Source organism: Neophocaena asiaeorientalis, unplaced genomic scaffold (genome assembly GCF_003031525.2).
Source record: "Neophocaena asiaeorientalis asiaeorientalis breed wild unplaced genomic scaffold, Neophocaena_asiaeorientalis_V1.1 scaffold43, whole genome shotgun sequence".
In the NCBI taxonomy this organism is placed as follows: domain Eukaryota; kingdom Metazoa; phylum Chordata; class Mammalia; order Artiodactyla; family Phocoenidae; genus Neophocaena; species Neophocaena asiaeorientalis.
In genome coordinates this window covers 11,614,002-11,637,201 of record NW_020173674.1, presented here as the reverse complement: position 1 = coordinate 11,637,201, position 23,200 = coordinate 11,614,002, and the positions used below count along the sequence as shown (strand labels likewise).

The 23,200-nt window shown below is 52.3% G+C and overlaps 2 protein-coding genes across 6 annotated transcripts; one reads left to right on the top strand and one right to left on the bottom strand.

Annotated features, from left to right (window-relative positions):
- Positions 1-8,292: 8,292 nt before the first annotated feature.
- YPEL4 (yippee like 4) lies at positions 8,293-13,260 on the bottom strand. 3 transcript variants are annotated; one of them, XM_024748998.1, is made up of 5 exons: positions 12,906-13,260; positions 10,171-10,495; positions 9,946-9,989; positions 9,496-9,604; positions 8,293-9,266 (listed from the first exon to the last, which is right to left on the bottom strand). In XM_024748998.1, the coding sequence occupies exons 2-5, from the start codon at positions 10,309-10,311 to the stop codon at positions 9,177-9,179; spliced, it is 384 nt and encodes a 127-aa protein (XP_024604766.1). In that variant the 5' UTR covers positions 10,312-10,495; positions 12,906-13,260; the 3' UTR covers positions 8,293-9,176. The 3 variants fall into 3 exon arrangements, with proteins under 3 accessions (XP_024604766.1, XP_024604764.1, XP_024604765.1); XM_024748996.1 differs by lacking the exon at positions 8,293-9,266 and having other exon boundaries at positions 9,385-9,604; XM_024748997.1 differs by lacking the exons at positions 8,293-9,266; positions 12,906-13,260 and adding an exon at positions 10,583-10,646 and having other exon boundaries at positions 9,385-9,604.
- A 3,612-nt stretch (positions 13,261-16,872) lies between these two features.
- On the top strand, positions 16,873-19,895 carry CLP1 (cleavage factor polyribonucleotide kinase subunit 1). 3 transcript variants are annotated; one of them, XM_024749501.1, is made up of 3 exons: positions 16,873-16,973; positions 17,734-18,361; positions 18,777-19,884. In XM_024749501.1, the coding sequence occupies exons 2-3, from the start codon at positions 17,756-17,758 to the stop codon at positions 19,446-19,448; spliced, it is 1,278 nt and encodes a 425-aa protein (XP_024605269.1). In that variant the 5' UTR covers positions 16,873-16,973; positions 17,734-17,755; the 3' UTR covers positions 19,449-19,884. The 3 variants fall into 3 exon arrangements, with proteins under 3 accessions (XP_024605269.1, XP_024605270.1, XP_024605268.1); XM_024749502.1 differs by having other exon boundaries at positions 16,889-17,224; positions 18,777-19,895; XM_024749500.1 differs by having other exon boundaries at positions 16,889-17,659; positions 18,777-19,895.
- Positions 19,896-23,200: the final 3,305 nt, after the last annotated feature.

Sequence of the window (23,200 nt, the reverse complement as noted above, 5' to 3'; positions counted from 1 at the left end):
CCTTTCTCAGCCTGACTTTCCATCCTCGCTATTCTCCTTCCTATACCCTAGGTTCCTGCTGAATTTACAACCCATTCTAAGCACATACCACCATTTCCCCACCTTCCAGCCTTTGTGTTGTTTCCTCTTCTTGCCATTTCCTAGTCTTCCTTCCTCCCATCTTCTTGTCTTTAAATCCTTTCTGGTCTTCAAGTCTTAGATGCTACTTCCTCCAGGAAGCCTTCTTAGATTCCATTCCCAACTGGGAGCAATCGTTTCCTCCTCCGAACTCTTTATCTGTCTGTCACCGGAGAAGTCATTTAGCAATTTTCACCTGTAATAAAGAAGTGCTGAGGACAGAAGCCATTTTCCAGGCAGCTCTGTGCCTTCCCCTTACCCAGCACACATTACCCAGGCAGACGCCCTCCACAAGTGGGGACTGGACAAGGGTCTGTACAAGCTCAGGCAGGTGCTACAGTCCCTTTTACCAGCTCCTGGGGCTGTTCTGTCTGCTGGGTTAGGGCCCTGTATGCACCAAGCCTGTAGCTACCAGAATCCTGGACACCCTGCACCCCTCCTCCTACAGAAGCCCCAGCTGCTTGCTAATTCTGCTTCCTGCTTTTAACCCAAGGATAAACCCAGGCTCACTCTTCTGTCTCTCGGCTGGCTTTCTCTCCTCATGGTGGGGAATGCCACAATGGGGTCTCTTAAGCACACTGATTTAGGAAACAGGCTCTGAGCTACCTATGTTCTTACAACCTAGGAGCTCTGGGTATTCACGTGCTGGTTGGACAGCCTGTCTGCCTCTCCCATGGAGCTGGCTATCCCTCGGTATCAGCCATATTGGCTGATTTCAACCCCAGTTCACTTTTGGCCTGGGCTAGGGAAGTGTATTTAGTGAATTAACTTAATAAAGTATGCGTGGTGGGCGTATAAGAGCTCCAAAGAGAGGCACTAAGTTTATTGTGTTAAATTGCTGTGTGCCCTTGGGCAAGTGACACCCCCCACCCTAACTCCTGTGATATCTTGGCTTCTATCTTTGAAAAAACAAGAAGGTTGGGCAAACTTGCAAATCCTGCTAGCCCTAATCTTCCGTGTGTGTCGTGGGTGTGTGTATCTCAGCTCCCACAGAGCAGATCGACAATCACAAGAAAAGCGTTCCTGACAAAGGTGACAGGGATTCGGAAAAGCGTTCCTGACAAAGGTGACAGGGATTCGAACATTTCCTAGGCGTTGATGCCCTTGGTGATTCGCAATTTGCATCTGGGAGATTTTGCACCTGAAGACAAAGAGAAAGGATTATTTTTTTTTAAGAAGATGCTGGGGGTAGGAGTTTACTAATTAATTAATTTATTTTTGCTGTGTTGGGTCTTCGTTTCTGTGCGAGGGCTTTCTCTAGTTGTGGCAAGCGGAGCCGCTCTTCATCGCGGTGCGCGGGCCTCTCACTATGGCGGCCTCTCTTGTTGCGGAGCACAGGCTCCAGACGCACAGGCTCAGTAGTTGTGGCTCACGGGGCTAGTTGCTCCACGGCATGTGGGATCCTCCCAGACCGGGGCTCAAACCCGTGTCCCCTGCATTAGCAGGCAGATTCTCAACCACTGCGTCACCAGGGAAGCCCCAGGAATTTTTTCTTTTTTTTTTTTTTCCCCAGCAAGATTCCTGGGATGTTGTTCTCCAGCAGGACCACAGGGATTCTGGGCCTGCACTGTCCAGTATGGTGGCCACTGGCTACATGTGGCCATTTAAAAGTGATTAAAATTAAATAAAATTAGCAAGCCATTTCCTCAGCCGTAGCAGCCACATTTCAAATGCTCAGTAGCCACGTGTGGCTAGTGGCTACCATATTGGATGATGCAGTATTGGGCATTTCCATCTTCACACAGAAACTTCTATAGGAAGTTCTGGATCAAACTTTTGTAAATCAGGAAACTGAGGCCCAGAGAGGCGACATGACCTGGCGAAGCATGTTATGGCAGATCTGGGCCTAGAACAAAGGTACCCCATACCCAGGCCTGACTCATTGCCCTACCCCCTCCTGCCTCCTTCCTCTCTGCCCCTCTGGGCTCCCAGCTCAGAGCCCCTAGTGGGTCCAGCACTGGGCCAGGCGGCTGCGCTGGTTGGTCCCAGGGGATGTTTGTGACTGAGCAGAGCTCCAGATGCTGCACATTCCTGGTAGGGTCAGACCTGCCCTGCGGCAATCAGGGAATTAGCCTCTCAGAAGAGCCTCAGATATTCCTTCCGGAGCTGCCCTCTTCCTGCCCGGCCCGGGGGGCTGGTTGGTTCAGGAGCGCTCTCGGATCGTCTTGGGTGAAGCTGAAAGGCTGCGTGGATTCCCTGTTGGAGAGGTACTTCTGCTCAAGGAGGGTTCGGAGACAGGCAGGAAATCGCACCTCTTGCATCTTCTAAGGTCTCCAGGTCCAGCACGAGGGGCATCTGGGAACAGGGTTTCTGCCAGTCCACCCTTGGGGCCGCATTTGGCGGGAACCGGATCTGCCCTCACCTGCAGCCCCGTGGCGGGTGTGATGTTAAGGGCAGGGAGACCGGCGTCCGGGGGTGGAGGTACGGGGGGCCGAGAGGCCAGGGGAGGGGGCGCCCGGGAGCGCCCTGACCTCGCCGGCTGCTGGGAGGCGGAGGGGATGGGGGTTGGGGGAGAAGAGGGGAGCCTGGCAGCCAATGAGAGGGAGGATCTCGTTTCAAAAGGGTTAACCCACAGCCAATGGGAGCCTGGGGGAGCGGATCCTGCTCCCTCCATTCAAGAATCCCAAGTATTCAAGATGGACGGCAGGGAGTGTGGAAGGAGAAAGGGGGCGAGGGGGGAAGAGCGAGATCGGCAGAGGCCAGGGCGCGGCGGCCGCTTGGTCCCCGGACCTACCTTGGTCCCGGCCGGCGGGCGGAGGGGCGGCCGCCGGGGATCCGAGCCCGGCCCGGGAGAGGAGCCGGCGGGGCGCGAGAGGGCGTGAGAGAGGGGGTGCGAGGCCAGGGAGGGAAGCCAAGAGGGAGGGAAGGGCAGAGAAAGAGCCCGGGAAGAAGGAGGTGGCAGGCAGAGGAACGTAAGGAAGCGCACTGTGTAGGTATCTGAGCGCCCTGAGGGGTAACGCCACCGATTTTCGGTTTTATTCTCTCGGTGAGGGGAGGGGGCTGGTCTGGGCTCTTCCCCTCGTCTACCTTCCCCCTCTTCGTCCTCCTCCCCTCGTGGGCATCTCTTCCATTTGTTCCTTTCGCAGCGCTCGTAACTGGCGAGCAGCAGGCACGTCGTGCTGGGGCGGCTTCGCGGTCCTTTTCCCGCGGGGCGGTGGTGCGCAGGGGAGGGCGGCTGCTGCCGGGCTGAGGCCGGGCCGTCTGGGGCCGGGCGTGCCGGGGACTTGGCGGGTGTGCGCAGAGGGAAGCGCCGTGGCCGAAGGGCTGCAGCCGGGCGGGGAGTTGTGCATCTTGAGAAGTTGTGGATGAGCCAAGGGGCTGTGTGTGCGTGTGAGGCCCGCTCTTGGGCTGAGAGTTGTGGGGTTTTGAGGGGTGTGTTCTGTGGAGCAGCCGTGGCTTCGCACTCCGGGGCTTCGCTGTTTGGGTAAGTGTGTAGTGAGGGCTGAGTTGTGCAGCGAGTGTGGCTGGGAGTTTGCGTGTGCGCGCGTGTGTGGTCCAGCCTCTAGGTGTGTGTGTGCCCCGGTGGGGGGGCACCGTTGGGCGTAGAGGGCGAGCGCGCCCCCCTCCCCCTCCTCCCCCTGCCCCTTTCAGCCCATTCACGGAACGGGGCTTTCAGGACCCTCCCGGGCCCCTCCCCCTCCAGTCGCCATGGCTGCGGGGGGCGGGGAGGAGACAGTCGGGCCAGCCCCTGCCCCTGGCGCTCCAGCTAACCCTCCACCTGCCCTTTCTCTCCCTTCCGCAGGCTGGGCCCCATCCCCCGCTGCTCCGGGGAGCAGGGCCCGGAAGATGGTGGCCAATGAGGAGGGGGAGTGGAGAGAACTTGAGCCGGGGCCTCCCCTCCCCCATTTCCTCCTCGGTCTCCACACCCGCCTCTGGAAGGAGCTGGGGGATGGCTCCTGGGCCCACGCTGGGGGACGGGCCCTGCTGGCTGCTGAATCGCAGGCCCCGCTCTGCAGTGAGTTGGGTGTGAGAGCCGAAGGGACCTTGGCCCCAGCCCCGTCTCCCTTCTCTCCCCCGGGAGAGCTCTGGGAACTCCTTGGTGAGGAATCTTCCCCTCACCTCCAGGAACTTGCTGGGCAGGCCTGCCTTTGCCCCTCTGCCCCCTGTTGGCATGATCCAGTTCCCTGCTGGGACTGCTTTGCTCAACCCAAGAGCAGAGGCCTGGCGACTGGCCCTAGTGGGGCCTGGGTCCCCGTTAGAACGTTTTGCAGATTACAGGAACAAACTCTGCCTAGGAAGGCGGGAGAGAGGCTCTCCTGCTTCCTGAGGGGGTGGGAGGGGGCCGGAGGGGAAGCCCAGAGGAAGAGCTCCCAACTGGGAGTCTGTCCGCCATTCCTCCGGCTGCCGGCTGTGGAAGGTGGAGGTTATCTCTCCTGGAGGCCTTCCCTGTTCGGTGCACCGGGGAGTTACCCCACAGCCCCCGACCCTCTGGGCTGCACACGGTTCACCAGGTCAGAACTGGAGCTGAGCTTCCGGGGCCACAGCTCTAGCCAGGAACGTGCCACCCTAGAGCTCTGCCTGGCTCTGAACCTTTGGCTGGTGTCAGGCTTGTTTATCCAGGGTTTAAGCCCGTTAGAGCAGGCAGGATGGGGAAGTTCTGGGTGAGCTGAAAGCTCCCTAACTGGAGTCCCTGGATAAACAAGAAACAACTCGGATTCTGATCCCACTGCCAATGAAAGCCTATGTCTAATGGTGAGGGAATCAACCGCACCGTTTCGTTTAATGCTGAACCCATAAAGTGGATTTAATGACCTCCAGGAGGAGATGCAGAGGTGGGACTTTACCTGCAGCTTCTACCTCCAGAAGCACCTCCCCTCCTGTGCAGCCTGGGGACCCTGCACCTTTTCTCCACCATCCCTCTGGTCCTGAAGGTTCATCTGAGGCTGTCCCCTTAAGGCCTAGAACTTCCCTTTATCTAAACTAAAAAGGAGAGCGAGCTTTGGCGTAGGGAGGAAGAGAGGGTTCTCTGGTCCTGGTCAGCCAGCTCCTCTCTGGAGGGAAGCTGCCGGAGATACAAATCCAGATGAACACAGCTTCATGTCACCTCCAAATCTGGGGGGTTTCTACCGCTCATTTCCTGTGAAGATTGAGTGCCAAGCTGCCTCCTTGGACTCTGTTCCCCCAGCCCCAAAACCTCAGGGAAAAGGTGGTCTCGATGCTAGGAAGGGCGTGAGGAAGAAGGCCAGAGGAGTGGAGGGAAAATAGAGGATCTACGCGGAGAACGGAAGAGAAGGGAGGAAAGCTGTACTGAAGATGAGAAAGGGCAGAGGGAGGCCAAGAGAGCTGAGTGGCCCGGGGACTGGGAGAAGGGGCGAGGAGGCAGGGCCGGCATGCCTCTGCTGCGGGCCGGAGCTCTTTTCACATTGTGCTACTGTCTGCGCCTATCACTAGCAGTGCAATGTTAAAAGGGCATTGGCCGCGTAGTGCTACCCAGCGCCAGCTGCCTCCTCAGCGTTGAGACTTCCTCACCCAGAATCTGCCCTACGAGTAGTCCTACGAATAGCTCACATTTATGGAAGCGCTTCCATGTGCAGTCCACGTGCTCGACACTAAGTACATTATGGTGGACCTCTAATGACTTTGGCAAGTAACACCCCCATTTTACAGATGAAAAAACTGAGAGTCAGAACGGTTTCAGCAGAGCTGCCAAAGTTTTACAGCTCTTAAATTGCAGAGCCTAGATCTAATCGTAAGTCTGACAGCTCACCAGTCTCTTTGGAGAGGCTTTGAGTAGATTCTCAACTGAGATTGCCGGAGCTGAGGGTTAGAGGGTTTTGATGCTACCTGCTGGTTGTATGAGAGTATCTTCCAAAGGTTCAAGCCTTTAAGGATACAAGTAGTGGCTTGTTGGCTTAGAAGGAGGAGTTCCCAGACTCAGTTTGGGATTGGAGCGTGGGTGGATAAGATTGGGAGAAACACTGTTAGGACCAGAATAGACCTCCATGAGAAAAAGGGGATGCCCAGGAAAGGAAAAAGGGCTAACCTGAAAGGACTGCTCCCTGGGGACAGGAACTCGTGTGCCCCTGGCATTCCACACCTGCAGCTCCTTCCCTGGCTCTTGGGCAGGAAAAGGAGACCTCATCTCCACCTGCAATTCCCAGCATGACCCCTCTTAGTCACAGGGTATTTGACAGTGGTGCTTCTCCAGGGCACACCTGTCTGGGCATCCAAGATTCGGACAGCACTGCCCACGGCCTGATCTTGAAGATTAAATAGGATCCATTGAACCCAACTCGCAGAATGATTCTTCCAGGAGAGACTACAAAGAACGTGAGGGCAATGACTGCCAGTCACTTCCCTGTTTCCCACGGTGTCTAGTTGGCTTAATAAGTAAATTCAGAGAGAGGCAGATTTGGGGAGCTTTAAGAAGGTGGCTAGTTTGTGTCTGACATTCAAAGTCAGAGATTTTCAAGGACAAGCCTTCCTGAACTTCGGTGCAGGAAGTGGAACTGAGAGGGGCAGCGTTTCTGGGTCGCTTGCTGGAACCTGAGAGAAGGCTTTAGGCATCACCAGGCATGTGGGAACTGAATGATGGGACAGACCCCCATCAGGCTTCTCAGATGGGGGTGCTGGACATCATTCCTTCATGGCTTATTTGCCTTCATCTAGCACCTGTGTCTTCCAGGTCTCTTCCTCCCTTCTGCCCAGACAGCCTCTCCATCCTGACGTTGACAACAGTATTTGAGACGGTACAGTTAGCTTCATGTTCCTTTTTTTTCATTCTTAACATTTCTATTTGAGCCTCTTCTCTGGGCACAAAACAGCCATTTGGTGATGTGGCTCCACTTACTAAGAAACAAGAAAATTTCAGTGTTTCCTCAATGCCCTTGAGATGAAATTCCTAAGTGTATTATGGCCTCTGCCTATCTTTCCTGTGCTATCTCGTCTCACCCACTTGCATCTGGGCTCCAGCTTTGGAAACTTTCATTTCATCTAAACTTGAGCCACTTAAAACACAGTTCTCTCGGCCTGAAATATCCCCCTCCCTTCAATCTTCCTCTCTGCCCACGTAACTTCTTTTTTTTTTTAACTATAAATTTATTTATCTTTGGCTGCGTTGGGTCTTCCTGCCTGCGCGCAGGCTGTCTCTAGTCGCGGCGAGCAGGGGCTATTCTTCGCTGCAGTGCACGGGCTTCTCTTGTGGAGCACGGGCTCTAGGTGCACGGGCTCAGTAGTTGTGGCGCACGGGCTTAGTTGCTCCGTGGCATGTGGGATCTTCCTGCACCAGGGCTTGAACCCGTGTACCCTGCGTTGGCAGGCGGATTCTTAACCACTGCGCCACCAGGGAAGCCCTGCCCACCCAACTTCTCATCCTTCAAGTGCCATCATAGTCATCCCTCTGCAAAGCCTTCCTTGACTCCTTAAGTCTAGGCTAAGCCCCTCCTACAAGCTCCCGAGCTTACTCCCCCATCCCCGCTCAGAGCCCTTGTCACCTACTGGAATTGCCTGGTTCTTGTTTGTCCTCGCGCTAGACCGAAAGCTCCATGAAGTCAGGCCGTGGCTGCCTTGTTCTCCACTGCATCCCCAGTGCTGAACAAGGCCTGGCAAGTAAGAGGTACGCTTACAAATAGTTGCAGTATCAATAAATGAAGCTGTAAATAACAAGCTAGCTTACAAAAACAAAGATTTTCATGATGCGTCCAATCCTCCCTGCAGATGTCGGTGACCTCACAAAAATAAGATCACGTCACTGCCAAAAATTGCACTTGCATCACATGGTTGCATTGATGCTGCAGTTTTGAGCTATTTTGTTCCACTTTGTATCAGCTGCCAAGGCAGCACCTTGGCTGATCGATTTTCCTTTTAGCTTTAAGTGTGGCCATGAGCAGACCAAAACATTCCGGAGCCAGGCTGAAAGGCAATGGGACCCAAGAAAACCCTTGTTCTGGAATAAACCTCTTCCAGGTGCCCGAACCAGGCAAAAGCAGATTCACTGTCAAGGGCTCCAAAAGACAGGAGCTGTTTTGGATACTCCAGCTGGAATACCACTCACAAAAGCCATCTCTTATAAGCAAAACCTCACCTGAATCTCTGTCCCCTGGTGTCTTGCCATTGAAGAAGCAACTGCTGCCCCCTAGTGGTGTGAAGGGACAGGCCTGGGATGGGGGTGTTATGTGACTGGTACGGTACTTGCACGAGGAAGAAAAGTCAGAGGACCGAGTGCCTCACAGTTGCTTTCCCCTTTTTATTAAAAATAGACTCAAACACTTTATGTATCATACAAAAGTTTCGTTCGCTGGTGGCAGCCACGAGGAAGCCTGGCCCCGTAGCACTGATTTCCCGCCTTCCCCCCAAGGGACTGGGTGCCAGGGAGCAGTGACTGGGCCTCAGAGAACGCCCACAACGCCTGCTTGCTCTGGAATCTAACAGCTGGGGGTGAGGCTGTTCCAGGGCAACTCTCCCTACCCGACGCAAGGGTCAGATACTTGAAAGTGCCTCTTTAGTGCCAAGATAAACAAGTGGAGTGAAATGGAAACCCCTGTGATTCTTTTATTATTACCCAGGGCCTGGGATTTGGGATTTCCACCCCCAACGAATCCTTGCTTCTACAAACAGGGGTGGGAAACTTCACCCTTAGAGACTCCTGGTATCTCCCGGTGTCTGAGGCCAAAATTTCACTCCATCTCGAGCCTTTTCCCACCTGCTATTCGGTGGCCTAGGATCTACCAGTCCCGTGACTCAAAGCTGGTCCTCTTCATTCACAGAGGTGGAGCAAACACCGATTCCTCCGGTGGTCCTCTCTGCCTGAGTCTACGCCCCGCCATCCCCTCAATTTTCAGGACCTTGGGGCTAGAAGGCCCCACAGCCAGCCCTTTCCCCCAGTCTGTCTCCCTGGCTGCTGCCCACTCCTGAGCCTTCAACACCCCTGGGGTACCCCAGGGCCCCGTTCCAAAGGGGCCTGGGAGTGGCGAGGTGGAGGCGGGGGAGGGGTTGGTGGGAGCCGGGTTCTCCCCAGGGGTGGGGCAGTACTCATGCTGGTATGGACGCTTGGCAGGGCCAGGGGACAGGGGTGGGGAGGGTGGGGCATGCGGAGGAAGGGCACAGCCTGCCGGAGCCCCTCAGTCCCAGCCGTTGTCCTTCACCATGTGTGACATTTCAATGATGTACTTCCCTTCTTTGTACTTCTGGCTCGTCTCAAAAGCTTGTTCCTGACGGAGGGGAAGCCGTGAACGCAGGACAGAGCAGTTCCCTCCCAGGCACTCCTGCTGCCACCTGTGTTACCCCTGATCCCCAACCCCGCTGCCCCCCACCCAGTCCAACCCACTACTAGCTCCCTCTCCCCTCTGGATCATGCAAAGACCTAACATGTGGGCACTGGGGCTTGGAGGGCCATGGAGACTTCACTTCAGAGGGTGGCCCTGTCCCCCCAGTACTTACATATTTCCAGCCGAGGGTGGTTTTGCAGCTCTCGCAGAAGATATCAGCTACCGAGTGGAGCCCCGTGAGCAGGAGACGCTGCTCAGCTGGCCCGCAGCCCACGTTGACCCTGTCTCAGGAAACAGGAAGGACCCAGGACCCGGTGGGGTCGCTCTGTCAGCCTAGACCCCGAACAGCCCAAAGGACCTTCCATCTGGAGAGAGCTTAACCCTCCAAATGGAAGCCCCTACCCTCAGCAATCCACCCTTTTCTGGCTAGTGCCTGGGCCTTTTTCTTCCGGCGCTGGGATTCCCCGCAGAAGAACTGTAGACCGAGTTCCTGAACCACTTCGCAAAAGGAGAGGCAAAGGCAGCAGGTGCAAAGCCCCCTTCAGATGGCTCACCCTGTTTCTCCCAGAGGAAAATTATTCACAACACAAGCACACATGCACAAGGAGAGAGGTAGACTCACACGGAGTTAAACAGGTAGGCTCGGCCGTGGCTCCCCTGGAAGGACTGTGGAGACATAGGACAGACAGTGACTACTGGGTAGCCCTTGACCCCAGGGTTACCCTTGCCCTGAGTCACCCCGGGGCGTGGAGGAGGGAGGCTGGACTTCGTTGCCTCACCCCTAGGTGATGTTTGGACGACCCTGGGCGGAGAGCGGAGGGGAGTGGCAGGCCCCCACTTGGCGTACCTTGGAAATAAGCTCATCGTGTTTGGCCAGGTGTGCACGGCAGTGGACGCAGCTGTAGGTGCGGTGGCAGCGGGGCAGGTAGCTGCGGAAAGTCTTGGTGGGGAGGCAGGCAGGGGCCGGGCCAGGGTCGCAGCTGGGCATGACGGGCTGGAGGACGATGCCCTGGCGGGCAGGAGGGGCTGGTGCCGTGCAGCTCCCACACAGACGGTCGCAGGTGAAGCAGCGGAGCAGGTTGGCTAGAGCCGTGTTTCAGGGCAGGAGAGATGTGGGGGGGCTGCCCGGCCAGGGCCCCCCCAGACGTGAACCAGATAGAAATGGAAGTCACCTGGGAAGAGGGGAAGGTGCATCAGGAGAGCCGAGACCACGTGAGGAGCCCCTCCTGCGGGGATGGAGAAGATGGGGCTCCGCTCACCTCCACCCCTACTTCCCCCCGCATCGCCAGCAACCCTCCTCAGCGTCCGGTCGCACCGTGTCTCCCTGTCCCCTGGATGACAGTCTGCTCTGGCAAGCCTGGCAGCGGATCCAGGCCTCTAGCCCTGGAGGTGGTGTCTCTCCCTCCTGGGGCGGGAGCAGCCTCCACCATTTTCCACCGAGAGCAGCCCGCCGGCACCAGCGCTGCCATGGGAGCAACGTCATTTGCAAGCGTTCTTTCCTTGGTTTTCAGTTCTTTTTTGAGGATCTGCGTCCCACGTGCACTGGTAGGCTCTGTGTCTCTGGAGCTCAGAGCCTTTAAAAAGTTGGGGGTGCCTGGCAGTTCTTTCTCATGGCCTCCGTTTGCAATATAATTGGTCCATCACACATTTTGTGTGGGAGGGAGGGGCGTGAGGAGAAAGGGAAGGAGAGCAGGCAGGCAGGTACACACACTCTGCTCCAGCCCTCTTCTGGGGCTGGAGTCCTGCGTTCTGGGAACTAGAACTTGATGGATGTCTCATCGGGTACCAAAGACCTCAGACGTGGCTGCTGCCCGGTCTTGCACCTTGGTCCACTCATTCTGGCCCAGAAGAAACACTGGGCTTGTCTTCTCAGCCTCTGAGGCCCTCGGTCTCTCTTTCCTGCCCTCTGTAATTGTTGCCTCAGCCCTCGGTTAAGGACTTGGGCACCCAGCCTAGGAGAGAAACTTTCCTTCGGGCGCATCTGACAGCTGGAACCAATGGGCAACGGGGACTGTGTCAGGGAGGCCAGCGCTCCTGAGCTGTGTCTGTAGGGTGGAGCAGCGTCTAAGATGGGCAGCAAAAGTGGAGGCTCTTATTTTCAAAACCCGTGCTTTGGGGCCCAAGGCAGAGGGTGTTTCTCTTCACCTTCTCCCAAGGGCAGGACAAGCAGCAGTGACTCTGTGGGTGACGTGAGATAAAATAATTGCTGGGTCCTGATTAAGAATTTTGAGGAAGATGCCCAGACTCCAGACCCAGAATGGCTGAGGGTGCTGGATAACGAGGGAGGTGTCCCCTGTTGGTTCTGATAAGCAAGTGAGCGGCTGTCTTCTCCCTCCTTCATGGGGCCTTCAAGCCCGTGGTGGACGGTTCAGCCCAAGTCTGGTTCCGAGATGCCAGCTGGGTGCTTTGGCAATGCTAGGCCACTAGGCAGAGCAGAGGCAGTGGGACTGAGCAAGCCAGGTCGACGGGCTCTCATCCTGTCCTCTGCGGTGGCCGCCAGCACCCCTGCTGTTCCAGTGCTTCCTGGGGCCCCTGCTGTTCCAGTGCTTCCTGGGGCCGCCAGGCACTCTCTCTACAAAGACCCCCTGGCAGAGACCATCTTCAGATTCAGGTCTTCTCCCCCTGCTGGGGCCCAGGAAGACACCGTGGGCTGTGTTGAGGGTGACACTGGGCTCTGGCTCTAGGAAACGGGCCTTCCTCACCAGCAGAACGCTCTTCAGCCTCCACTTCACAGGTCTGCCTTCAACTTTGCCTGCAGGCTCCCCTCTGACGCGCTCCAACGAACACACCTTCGAGGGGCCTGGGGAGGGGGCCGGGTCCTAGCTCTCAGACTCCTTCCCCAGCCTCCAGCACGCCTCCCTCCCTCTCTCTCCCCTGCTTCCCCATCCAGCCCAGGAGAGGCTGCACAGAAGGCCGGAGAGTCACTCACGGGAGGGGAGGAGGGGTCACTTCTCTCCCCATCTCAGATTACCGAGAGAAGCGAGTAGAGCAAATGACTGGGAAAAAAACAAAGGCAAGCGGAGTGCGGTGGAGAGGATGCTCCCCCAAGTGAGATGGGGCTGGACCGTGGGAGGTGGGGGTGAGGGAGGGCTGGGGGAGGGGGATGCCGAGCAACCAGCGCTGACGGCAGAGACGCCGAGGCGGAGGCTCCAGGAAACAGGTGCGAATCCCGTGCCTCTTAGGGGAACAAAAAGGGAGGGGGACACCTGCTCACAAAGGATTTTCTCATCTGCTCTGAGGCTTCGGCCCCCTCCGGGCTGGCATTCCTTAGTAGGGTAGGGTCCGAATAATTAGCGGCGCAGCCGGCTCCCAGGGCGGGCTTTGGGGGTCCGCACCAGCAGCAAAACAATAAACAGTGATGTCTGATGCTGCAGCCAGAGTTACCGGGAAATAAGTGCGGGAACCGTCAGAGCTTGGAGAGGGATGAAGGAGCTGAGAGAGGCGCGGAGGCAGCGGGGAGGGGGAAGGGAGGACAAAGGGTGGATGAATAATGCTTTTGCAAAGGGGAGAAAGCAACACGCAGCAGAAGGAGGAAATTTGCAAAGGGAAAAAGATTCATTTGGAGAAGGGCTGCCCCCTCACCTTGAGGTCTGCTCCAGAGATCTCCGTCTATCTCTCTCTCTCTCTCTCTATCTCTCTGCTCACTCTTCTCTCTTCTCCTTCCGCTCCTTCAATGGGGAAGGGGATGGGGGCGGGGGGAGGGTAGTTAGGGGCTCAAGACTGGGGCTGCAAAGCTGGCCAGCTGCTAAGGGGCCAGAGGTTGTCTCCCGTCTGTACCTCGGGCTGTGGGTGAATGTAGCTGTATGTTGTGGAACTGCATCATAACACTGTGAGTCATCCATCCCCCACCCCCCTCACCTCCCACGTCAGAGCAGGGCTGGGAGACACAGGAGGAGGGTTGGGAGGAAGGGAGCGCGCAGGCATTGAGGGATGGGGCTGGGGGAGTGATGCAGAGGGATGGGAGCAGAGGGGCGGGGCGGGAGGGGCGGGTGCAAGAGGAGAGGCTGGCTGCTCAGGAGGAAGGCGGTGTGGCCAAGGAGACTGCAAGAACCTGGGGGAAGGGCAGGGCTGGGCAAGGATGGCGTACAGTACGGGTGGCAGGACTGGAGGAAAGGTGGTGGCTAGGCGGGTGACAGTGAGAGACGGGTGCAGAGTCAGGAGCGTGCGCGCACTTTCAAGATGATACATCTCCCATTTCAGCTCTGGTACCAGCCTTGACGCAGGGAAAAGAAAGACACAGTAATTGTCACATATGGCATAGAGTGCCCCCAAGCTTGTACCGGGCACTTCCAAGCCTCAAAGCCTCCAGCTGAATACCCCCGAAGGAGTCATAGACCAAATATGACATCTCACATGAAGGAACCTCTTATCATCTACCTCCAAAATGACTTGTGCTACACCCACGTTACATAAGATTCTCTACTGGGCTATAAACTTTCTGAGACAGGTCCTCTGGGAAACTCCTCTCTGCATCCCAGGACTGCGATGCCTAGCGCAGAACTCTGCATACAGAAGATGCTCACAGAACAGCCGTTGAGTTGCATCTTCAGATGTTGTCCAAGTGTCTGGCTTTGGTCTCAGAGAGACCTGAGCTGGAATCCCGGCTCTGCCAATACACTTACCAGACACCACTGGGTGAGTTACTGATAAACTTCGTGCCCCTGTTTTGCTCTTCTGCTAAATGAAGCTAATAATGTTTACCCCACGGAGACGTGAAGTAAAGCGAGACAACGTGTAAACACCTAAAAAATGCCTGGCACGTGATAGGCACTTAGTAAACCATAGTTACTGTCATTTCAAAACAGTGTTCTCAACTTAATACCCCTAAACCCAGAGCAGATTTACTATTAAATTCTGATAGCTCAAGAGACACATGCCAGATTTATGTCTGATGAAGAATTTAACGTCTTTCTTGCTATTTTTGTATCGGTTTCCAGTTATATTTCAGTTGACCCAGAATATTTCTCATGGAGTGTTGCCCTGTGCAAGCTGCTAAAGTAGGTGGACACAGAATATAACCCTCTAAGATAAAAACTCCCATTTCTAACCAAGGCTAACATTCAGAAAACAAAGTACTTTTCACAAGCAAGGAGGAGGAAAAGTTAAGGTAGGGAAATAAGGTTAATGGGAGGCAGTGCTAGCTGGGTCTGAAAAAGTGAAAGGAATTCTGAATATTTAATCAGGGAAGATTCTGGGGTTTAAGGTAAATTCTGAAAACACAGTGTGGGTATCTTGAGTGATGTTACCAGAGGTTTGGAATTGAGAGGTAGAACTGAGTAAAGAAAGAGGGAAATATTCTTGCCTGGGCAACAGACGAGAAGGGAAATGTAAGTGGAGGAGGCATTTGTTGAGGAAAACAGTGGGAAGTGGGAAAAGGAAGGTGAGTAGTTTTTTAGGGCAAGGTTTGAAAGTGTGGAAGCAAAAAAGGAGGCCACTTAATTTAAATGAACTCAGGAAGAAAATTATCAAGGATTTAGCCGGAGAGGAGGATGAACAAGACATGTGAGGACAGTATTATTTGGGGGTGGGGTGGAGATGACAGGAGTGCTTAGTGAAAGATTGAAAGTGAGGAAGGAGAGTGTAGGGAAGCACAGATGCTTTCAATGTTCTGCCCTGACTCTGTGTTTAAGAAGCAAAATGGAGAGCAGTCCAAAGGAGGGGGAGGGGTTTCTTCTCCCTAAAGTCAGCTTGAGACGGCTATACAATACCCAAATTAAGGCGACCTTCAGATAACTGGGAGAAATTGCCTCAAGGGAGAGGCAAAGAAACAAATCTGGGAGATAGACTGCCTGGAAACAGGAGAGGATGAGCTCACTAAGGGAGAGAATTTTGCAAACGGAAGACTAGAATTGAATTTTTGAAGAATGGTGAAAGATTAGGGGATACCTGGTAGTTCCCTGGAGAACTAATAGAGGCGTGGTGAATGAATTAAATAAATAAAGCAAATCACCAAAGAAAAAGTACTGTGAGAAGTGAGGGACTTCCCTGGTGGTCCAGTGGGTAGGGCCCTGTGCTCCCAGTGCAGGGGGCCCTGGTTTGGTCCATGGTCGGGGAACTAGATCCTGCACGCATGCCCCAGCTAAGAGCCCGCATGTCGCAACGAAGATCCCGTGTGCTGTAACTGAGACCCGGTGCTGCCAAAATAATTAAAAGAAGTGAGACGTGAGGAAGGCACTCTTAGGAAGGGAATGGTAAAATGGGGCCAGCCGGAAAAAGGCAACCCAGAAAATCTTACCAGGCTTTTCTACTCAGATTAACCCTGTGAGCTGGACTGAAAAAAGTACTCATCTCTAAAGCAGGGATGACAATTACAGTGTGTACTTCACAGGCTTCTTGTGAGGATTAAATGGATTTATACCTGTAATGCCCATAGAACACTGTGTGGCATCTGGCACTATGCATTTGCTATAGCGGCACTCAAACTCCAAAATCTTGGGTTTGAGTACTAGCTTGGGCAAATCGCTTCACCTACCTTAGTCTCCTACCTCACCTGAAATTGAAGATGATAACGCTGACTTTACTGGTGGCTGTGAAAGAGGATACCTGAAAGGGCTTTGAAAAATGTAAACTACAAATAGATGGCATCGTTATAGCTTCCCCTCCCCAACTTACAATAACTTAAGAGCTAACATCAGATGCTTTCTGTTACAGGCATTGGGCTTAGTACTTTACATACATCATCTGCATACAGTCTTCAAAACGACTTGAAGAGGTTGGGTACTGTTATCGCTAGTTCACAGTCAAAAAACTGGGTCTCAGAGTTTAAGTCTGTGATTTGCCCAAAGAATACAAGATTCCAAAGTCCAAACGCATCAGAAGCTTAAAGACGTGGCCTAACCTGTTGCTTGTGGGGTTAAATGACTGACCTTTTATAACTGTCAGGGATTTAGGGCGGGAAATAGAGTCCCCAACAAAACTCCCCGCTCAATAGGAGAGAGGTTGTTGGGTAATGATTGACTTGCAGAGTAACTGGAAGAAATTCTTGGACTTCTATTCGTTTATTAAAAAAAATTTTTTTTAATGCTCTCTAGGGGGCAAACATTGTGTCGGGTTGAGGATGACAGTCCAGGTTACTCTCTGATAAGCTGTTTTCCTCCACTTTCCCTACCCCTTGGTTTCCTCGTATCCAAATGCGGTTCTGCTAATTTCCCCGTTTCCAGGCGATCGTGGGACCTAGACTAGCGAGTCCCCTTCCCATCCCGCTGCCCTACCCCTTCCCGGATGGCAGGTGAGCGGGAGAGAGCACCGTGGCGAGAGGCCCTGACCGCCGCGTCTCAGCGACCATTGGCCCCCTCTGCTGGTCCCCGCCCCGCGCGGGGGCGTAACCGCCACTCCTCCTACTCCGCCGGCCCCCGGGCTTCGCGAACAATGACGGCCGCCGCCCGCCCACCTTTGACGTCACGATCAAAAACAATCCATTAACTACAAGTCCCAGAAAGCCGAGCGGCTGCGCGAGCTCGATCGCTCGCGGCTGTTCCGGCACAACTACATATCACAGAGGGCACCGCGCGGCCGCGGCTTCTCCACTACGCAAGTGCGGAAACTCCTGAGTTTCCGGCGTGGGTCTAGGCGAGCGAGGCAAGCTGTTAGGCTTAGGTCCTAGTTAGTGAGGGCTTTTTGGTTTACAAGTTTGGACTCTTGGCAGTACAGGTAAGATAATAAGCTCAGGAACGCAATCGTCGCTTCCTTGGAGCCTGGGCAGATTTCGGTGCCTGGGGAGGCTGGGACAGATACTGGACCTAGAGCTGCGATCCGGGATCGGAGATGATTCTTCGCTGTTCCTCGGCGTTTTCTAGTTTATGTAGTGATTTTTTCCCCCACTCCAGCAATCGCTGTTAATCCCCAGAGCAACACTTTGTGTGAGGAAGTGTAAGTTCCTCCAGTTGACAACTGAGGAAAAGGTACAGAGAAGTTAAGTGATTTATTTGTCTAAAGACACTACCAGTGGTTGCTGAGCTGTTTTCTTATTGCTGTTTTGAGTCCGAAGCCGGTATTCTCTGCTTTGCATCCGGATTGCTGGTTCCCTTTCTTGTTGACTGAGAGGGTTAGGGATTGGGCATCTGTAGCCTTTTTAAGTCTGGAGTATCCCAGTAGGGCGATGAAGGTGATGTAATCAAGTCTTTCAATCTGTAGATACCGTTTTCTTACTCCGAGTCATGTATTCACTGGGTGTTTTTCTAGAGGTGCCTTTGGGTTGTCAAGCTGTATTCTAGGTACTAGAGTTACAGCAGCAAACAAAAATACCCCCCCTTACGTCCTAGTGAGGATAGACAGACAATAAACAAATACATAGTGAGACAGATGGTGATCGGAGGTAAGAAGAAGTATGAAGCAAGGTAAGGAGAAACGTCCACTGGAGGATTTAGAAGTGAGTCCTGACTTCTGTTTTGATCTGATATTTGTGTTCTAGGCACAGCAGCCACACAAAAAAGATGGGAGAGGAGGCCAATGATGACAAGAAGCCAACCACTAAATTTGAACTAGAGCGAGAAACAGAACTTCGCTTTGAGGTGGAGGCATCTCAGTCAGTTCAGTTGGAGCTGCTCGCTGGCATGGCAGAAATCTTTGGCACAGAGCTGACCCGAAACAAGAAATTCACCTTTGATGCTGGTGCCAAGGTGGCTGTTTTCACTTGGCACGGCTGTTCTCTACAGCTCAGTGGCCGCACCGAGGTGGCTTATGTCTCCAAGGACACCCCTATGTTGCTTTATCTCAACACTCATACAGCCTTGGAGCAGATGCGGAGGCAGGCGGAGAAGGAAGAAGAGCGAGGGCCCCGGGTGATGGTAGTGGGCCCCACTGACGTGGGCAAGTCCACAGTGTGCCGTCTGCTGCTCAACTATGCAGTGCGTTTGGGCCGCCGGCCCACTTACGTGGAGTTGGATGTGGGCCAGGGCTCTGTGTCCATCCCTGGTACCATGGGGGCCCTCTACATTGAGCGGCCAGCAGATGTTGAAGAGGGATTCTCTATCCAGGCCCCTCTGGTGTATCATTTTGGCTCCACCACTCCTGGCACCAACATCAAGCTTTATAATAAGGTCAGAGCCAGGGCCAGGGTGGGGTGGAGGGAAGGGCTGCTGTCAGGGTTGGAAGCTGTGCAGAAGTTTGCCAGTTAAAATTCTTTGCTCCCTCTCAGCTGGTATTATTGCCACGTGATTTTGGAAAAGACGGTTTCAAAAATAAGTCAACGTCAGATTAGTACACGTTTCTATGGACCTGTCCTTAAGTGATTTATTAAATTTCTACCTAGGACATGAAACACAAGAGACAGAAGAAGCAACATAACATAAAAATTAAATCCACGTTATGGGGTCACAACCACAGCCATTAAGAATGTCCATTTTTTTATATCTAATTCCACTTATTCTAAAGAAGGCTAAAAGAGCTGTGGGTTGGTTTGTTTCTGTGGGTTTTTTTTCTTTTTTTCCCTCACCTCGATCCTTTCTTCTGCAGATTACATCTCGTTTAGCAGATGTGTTCAACCAAAGGTGTGAAGTGAACCGAAGGGCCTCTGTGAGTGGCTGTGTCATTAACACCTGTGGCTGGGTCAAGGGCTCTGGTTACCAAGCACTGGTGCATGCAGCCTCCGCCTTTGAGGTGGACGTAGTTGTGGTTCTGGATCAAGAACGACTGTACAATGAACTGAAACGGGACCTACCTCACTTTGTACGCACCGTGCTGCTCCCTAAATCCGGGGGCGTGGTTGAGCGCTCCAAGGACTTCCGGCGGGAATGTAGGGATGAGCGTATCCGCGAGTATTTCTATGGATTCCGGGGCTGTTTCTATCCCCACGCCTTCAATGTCAAATTTTCAGATGTGAAAATCTACAAAGTTGGGGCACCCACCATCCCAGACTCCTGTCTGCCTTTGGGCATGTCTCAGGAGGACAATCAGCTCAAGCTAGTGCCCGTCAGCCCTGGCCGAGACATGGTGCACCACCTCCTGAGTGTCAGCTCTGCTGAGGGCACAGAGGAGAACCTTTCAGAGACCAGTGTGGCCGGCTTCATCGTGGTGACCAGTGTGGACCTAGAGCATCAGGTGTTTACTGTTCTCTCTCCAGCCCCCCGCCCACTGCCTAAGAACTTCCTTCTCATCATGGATATCCGGTTCATGGATCTTAAGTAGAGACGAGCAGGAAGCCTTGCTGCCTGGGGCATAGAGATCTTCTGGCCATCACCTAAGGCAGATGGGCTGAGGTATGAGAATCTCCCGAGGCCAGGCTGCCTGGTAAATGGTGGACTACTCGAAAGTTTATATTCTACCTCTTAAAACAGGTGGTGGTAACCTAACTCTTCAGATCTTGAGCCAGAAGGAAAACCATGAGAATATAATTGGTTTCTTAGGTCACCTGAGTTGCCGCTTTGAATGATCTGAGTTCCAGAGAAGTCCCATTTTTTTCACTGTGCTACCATGTGGACTAATTTGCTACCGCTCTGTATTCTGTACATAGTACTTGTTAGCTTGTTTGTCCAGGATGAGAGAGTGAATTCAAAGGACTCCTTCCAATAAAGTTCACACTTGGGGAAAAAAAAAAAAGATTTTAATAAACATTTTTGCCATATCACAGAAGTTGGTGTCATTTTTAAAATTTTTGTTTTTCTCCTAAGCATTATAGAAACATTATTGGCATGATTTATTGCTGAATGCCTAGAGGAGAAGAAAGCCAAGAACACCTGTGGGCTAAGCAGGTGAATTTTTATGATGAGTCCCCTTTCCTTGGCACTTAGGTAAATAGATGCTAAATCTGTTGTTTAATTGGAACCAGACCATAAGTCAAAATGTAAATTGAGCTTTCAGGTGGTAAGCTGGGAGAGCCCATTCTCTTTGATCTCTTGTAAATGATTGTCATTCCTGGTTTGGACTTGCATTATTGAATAAGTATGATGCCTTTCATCCATTCATTCTTTTTTTTAAAAATAAATTTATTTATTTTATTTTATTTATTTTTGGCCGTGTTGGGTCTTCGTTGCCGCACACGGGCTTTCTCTAGTTGTGGCGAGCGGGGGCTACTCTTCATTGCAGTGGCTTCTTGTTGCGGAGCACGGGCCCTAGGTGCTCAGGCTTCAGTATTTGCAGCATGCTGGCTCAGTAGTCGTGGCTCACGGGCTCTAGAACGCAGGCTCAGTAGTTGTGGCACACGGGCTTAGTTGCTCTGCAGCATGAGGGATCTTCCTGGACCAGGGCTCGAACCCGTGTCCCCTGCATTGGCAGGTGGATTCTTAACCACCCATTCATTCTTTCCACACATTTTTATCATGCACCTATTATATGACAGGGACCATTCTAGATGGGGCAACAGGATAGATGAAGTCTTGCAGAGCTTACACTAAACATAAAAAGGTAAGTGCTATGCAGAGACTTACGATTGGGTGATAGGAGAGAGTGGCTGGGAGGCTTTTTAGATTGGATGGTCAGGAAAGGCCTCTTCTGAGCACACATTTTGAGTTAGGACCTGAATGGCTGTGTGAAATTGGGGCAAAATCTTCCTGGTGGAGGAAACAGTGCAAAACCCTAAGAAAGGAAAAAAAAACTTAATGTGTTGGATGAAGGGAAAGGCCAGTGTGGTTGGAGTGTAGTGAATTTGGGGGAGAGTGGTAAAAGTTGAGGCTGGGGTTGGGGGAGGGGGGCAGCAAAGACCAGATAATGTAGGGCTTTTGTAATCCAAGAGCAGTGGGAAATGATGGGAGAGGGGTAATGTCTTAGTCCCTTCGGGCCGCTGTGAAAAAATACCACAGACTGGGTAGCTTATAAACGTCAGAAATTTTTCGCATTTTTGGAGGCTGGAATGGCCAAAATCAAGGCACCAAGCATGGTCACGTTCTGCTAAGGGCTGTCTTCCAAGTTGCAGATTGCCTGTCTCAACTGTGTCCTCACATAGTGGAAGGGGCAGGAAGCTCTCTGGAACCCCTTTTATAAAGGCACTAATCCCATTCATGAAGGCTCTACATTCATGACGTAAGCATCTTTCAAAGATTCCATCCCCTAATACCATCATCTTTGGAGATTTCAGCATAAGAATTGGGTGGGGGCACAAAAATTCAGGCCATAGCAGGTGGCTGGACAGACAAATGACATGATTTATCAATAATTTACATTGAAGAGATCGCTGCTGTGTGGAAAATGGGTTATAGAGGCAAGAGAAGAAGCAAGGACACAAGTTAGGAAACCTGTGGTAGCTTCAATGTGAGAATGGATTAGAAGAGAGCAGCAGAGGTAGAGTTGGTGAGTAGATTGCCTTGGGATATTTTGGAGGTAAAATTGATAGGACTTGCTGATGGGAGAGGTGAGGAAAAGCAAGTGGAATCAAAGATGATTCCTACATTTTTTACTTGAGCAACTAGATCCGATCTGAGATCGGGGAAACTCTGGGAGAGGGGAAAAGGAAACCGCAGGAGTTCTACTTCGGCAGCGTTAAGTTTGAGCTATTAGTCATCTATAGGGGATGCCACGTAGACAGTTGGAAACATGAGTGTGGAGGGTTGAGGAGAGTTAGGGTTGTTGAAGGTTCGTGGGAGCTTTTGGCCTACAGAGGGCATTTAAAGCAATGGTAATGGATGAAGTCACTTAGGGACTGTGTAAGTGGAAATCAGAAGGAGGCAGAATAATGGGCTTTCAGGGCATTCCAAACATAAAAGGTAAATTATAATGGGAGCTAGCAAAGGAGACCTGACTATTGATCTGGAAGCATGGATGTCGGTGTTGACCTTGAAGGGTGTTGTCTTGGAATGGTGGGGATGAAATCCTGTGGAAATATATTGAGATAGATAAACAGAAGTGGAGATGACAACTGTAGAGAACTCTCAAGAAGCTTTGCTTAGAAAGGAAGTGGGGGTGGGGTTATGGAGTCAAGGGAGAGTTCATTGTTAGGTTTTTAGATAGGATGCCTCTCAGCATATCAACAGATTCTAGAGGGAGAGAATTTAATGATGGGTATGGGTGTGTTCTTTACATGGGTGTGTTTTTCATTTTTCAAATAAAATGTCAGAAAATTCAGAAGAAAATGAAGGGTGTGGGATCCAGAGCACAAGAGGGGAAACTGTGCCTTAACACAAGCAAAAACATTTCAGAAGGACGGGAGGGAAGGCAGCAGTATTTAAACATAAAAAGGTCTCTGGTGGTTTTGGTTCTGAAAGGGCATTCTTCTTTGCACCTAAATCCAAGCCTAGCATTTTGTTCCTGACTTCCTGTAAATACCAGAGAGTTGAACTAAAAAAAAAAAAAAAAAAAGACCCTGTAGTTTGCCATCTATAGACATGAGGAAATGCAAGTGGAGAGGATTTGAAGAAGTACAGATAAACTACACTAGAAAAAAAAAACAAACTATAAGGTATTACTTGACATATATAGCAAAGTAATTTATTTGAAGTTCAGTGGTCTGGATATCTCATTGTTTTAGTCTAGATCAGTGGTCCCCAACCTTTTTGGCACCAGGGACCGGTTTCGTGGAAGACAATTTTTCCACAGAACGGAGGGAGGGGGTTGGATGGTGTTAGGCAGTGATGCTAGCGATGGGGAGCGGGGAGCGGCAGATGAAGCTTTGCTCGCTTGCCTGCCGCTCTCACCTCCTGCTGTGCGGCCCGGTTCCTAACAGGGGGTTGGGGACCCCTGGTCTAGTTTTTACTGTGCAGTACTTTGCAGAAGTGGCTGTCAGTTTAAACCTTATGTTCTATTAAACATCCTTTCCAGGAAATATCTTGCACGATCCTAAGGAAAACTGGATAAGAAAATGGAATCTCTCTCTAAACCTTGGGATAGTGATTATGCCACCATTAGTGCTCACCTATCTAAGAGCTTGGCATACAGTAATCCAGTGTCCTAGGGGAGTTTAGTATATGTGGTTGGTTGGCAGAATGTAGGATACTCATTCCTATTTAGCA

What these genes read in the sequence shown, in the direction of transcription:
- CLP1 (XM_024749500.1), top strand. Translation starts at nt 17,625, where the DNA reads ATGGTGATCGGAGGTAAGAAGAAGTATGAAGCAAG. An exon ending in AAGAAGAAGTATGAAGCAAG is followed by an intron (nt 17,660 to 17,733) that starts GTAAGGAGAAAC and finishes TTTGTGTTCTAG; the next exon opens with GCACAGCAGCCACACAAAAA. An exon ending in ACATCAAGCTTTATAATAAG is followed by an intron (nt 18,362 to 18,776) that starts GTCAGAGCCAGG and finishes TTTCTTCTGCAG; the next exon opens with ATTACATCTCGTTTAGCAGA.
- YPEL4 (XM_024748996.1), bottom strand. Translation starts at nt 10,311, where the DNA reads ATGCCCAGCTGCGACCCTGGCCCGGCCCCTGCCTGCCTCCCCACCAAG. An exon ending in ACGATGAGCTTATTTCCAAG is followed by an intron (nt 9,990 to 10,170) that starts GTACGCCAAGTG and finishes ATGTCTCCACAG; the next exon opens with TCCTTCCAGGGGAGCCACGG. An exon ending in GCCTACCTGTTTAACTCCGT is followed by an intron (nt 9,605 to 9,945) that starts GTGAGTCTACCT and finishes TTCCTGAGACAG; the next exon opens with GGTCAACGTGGGCTGCGGGC.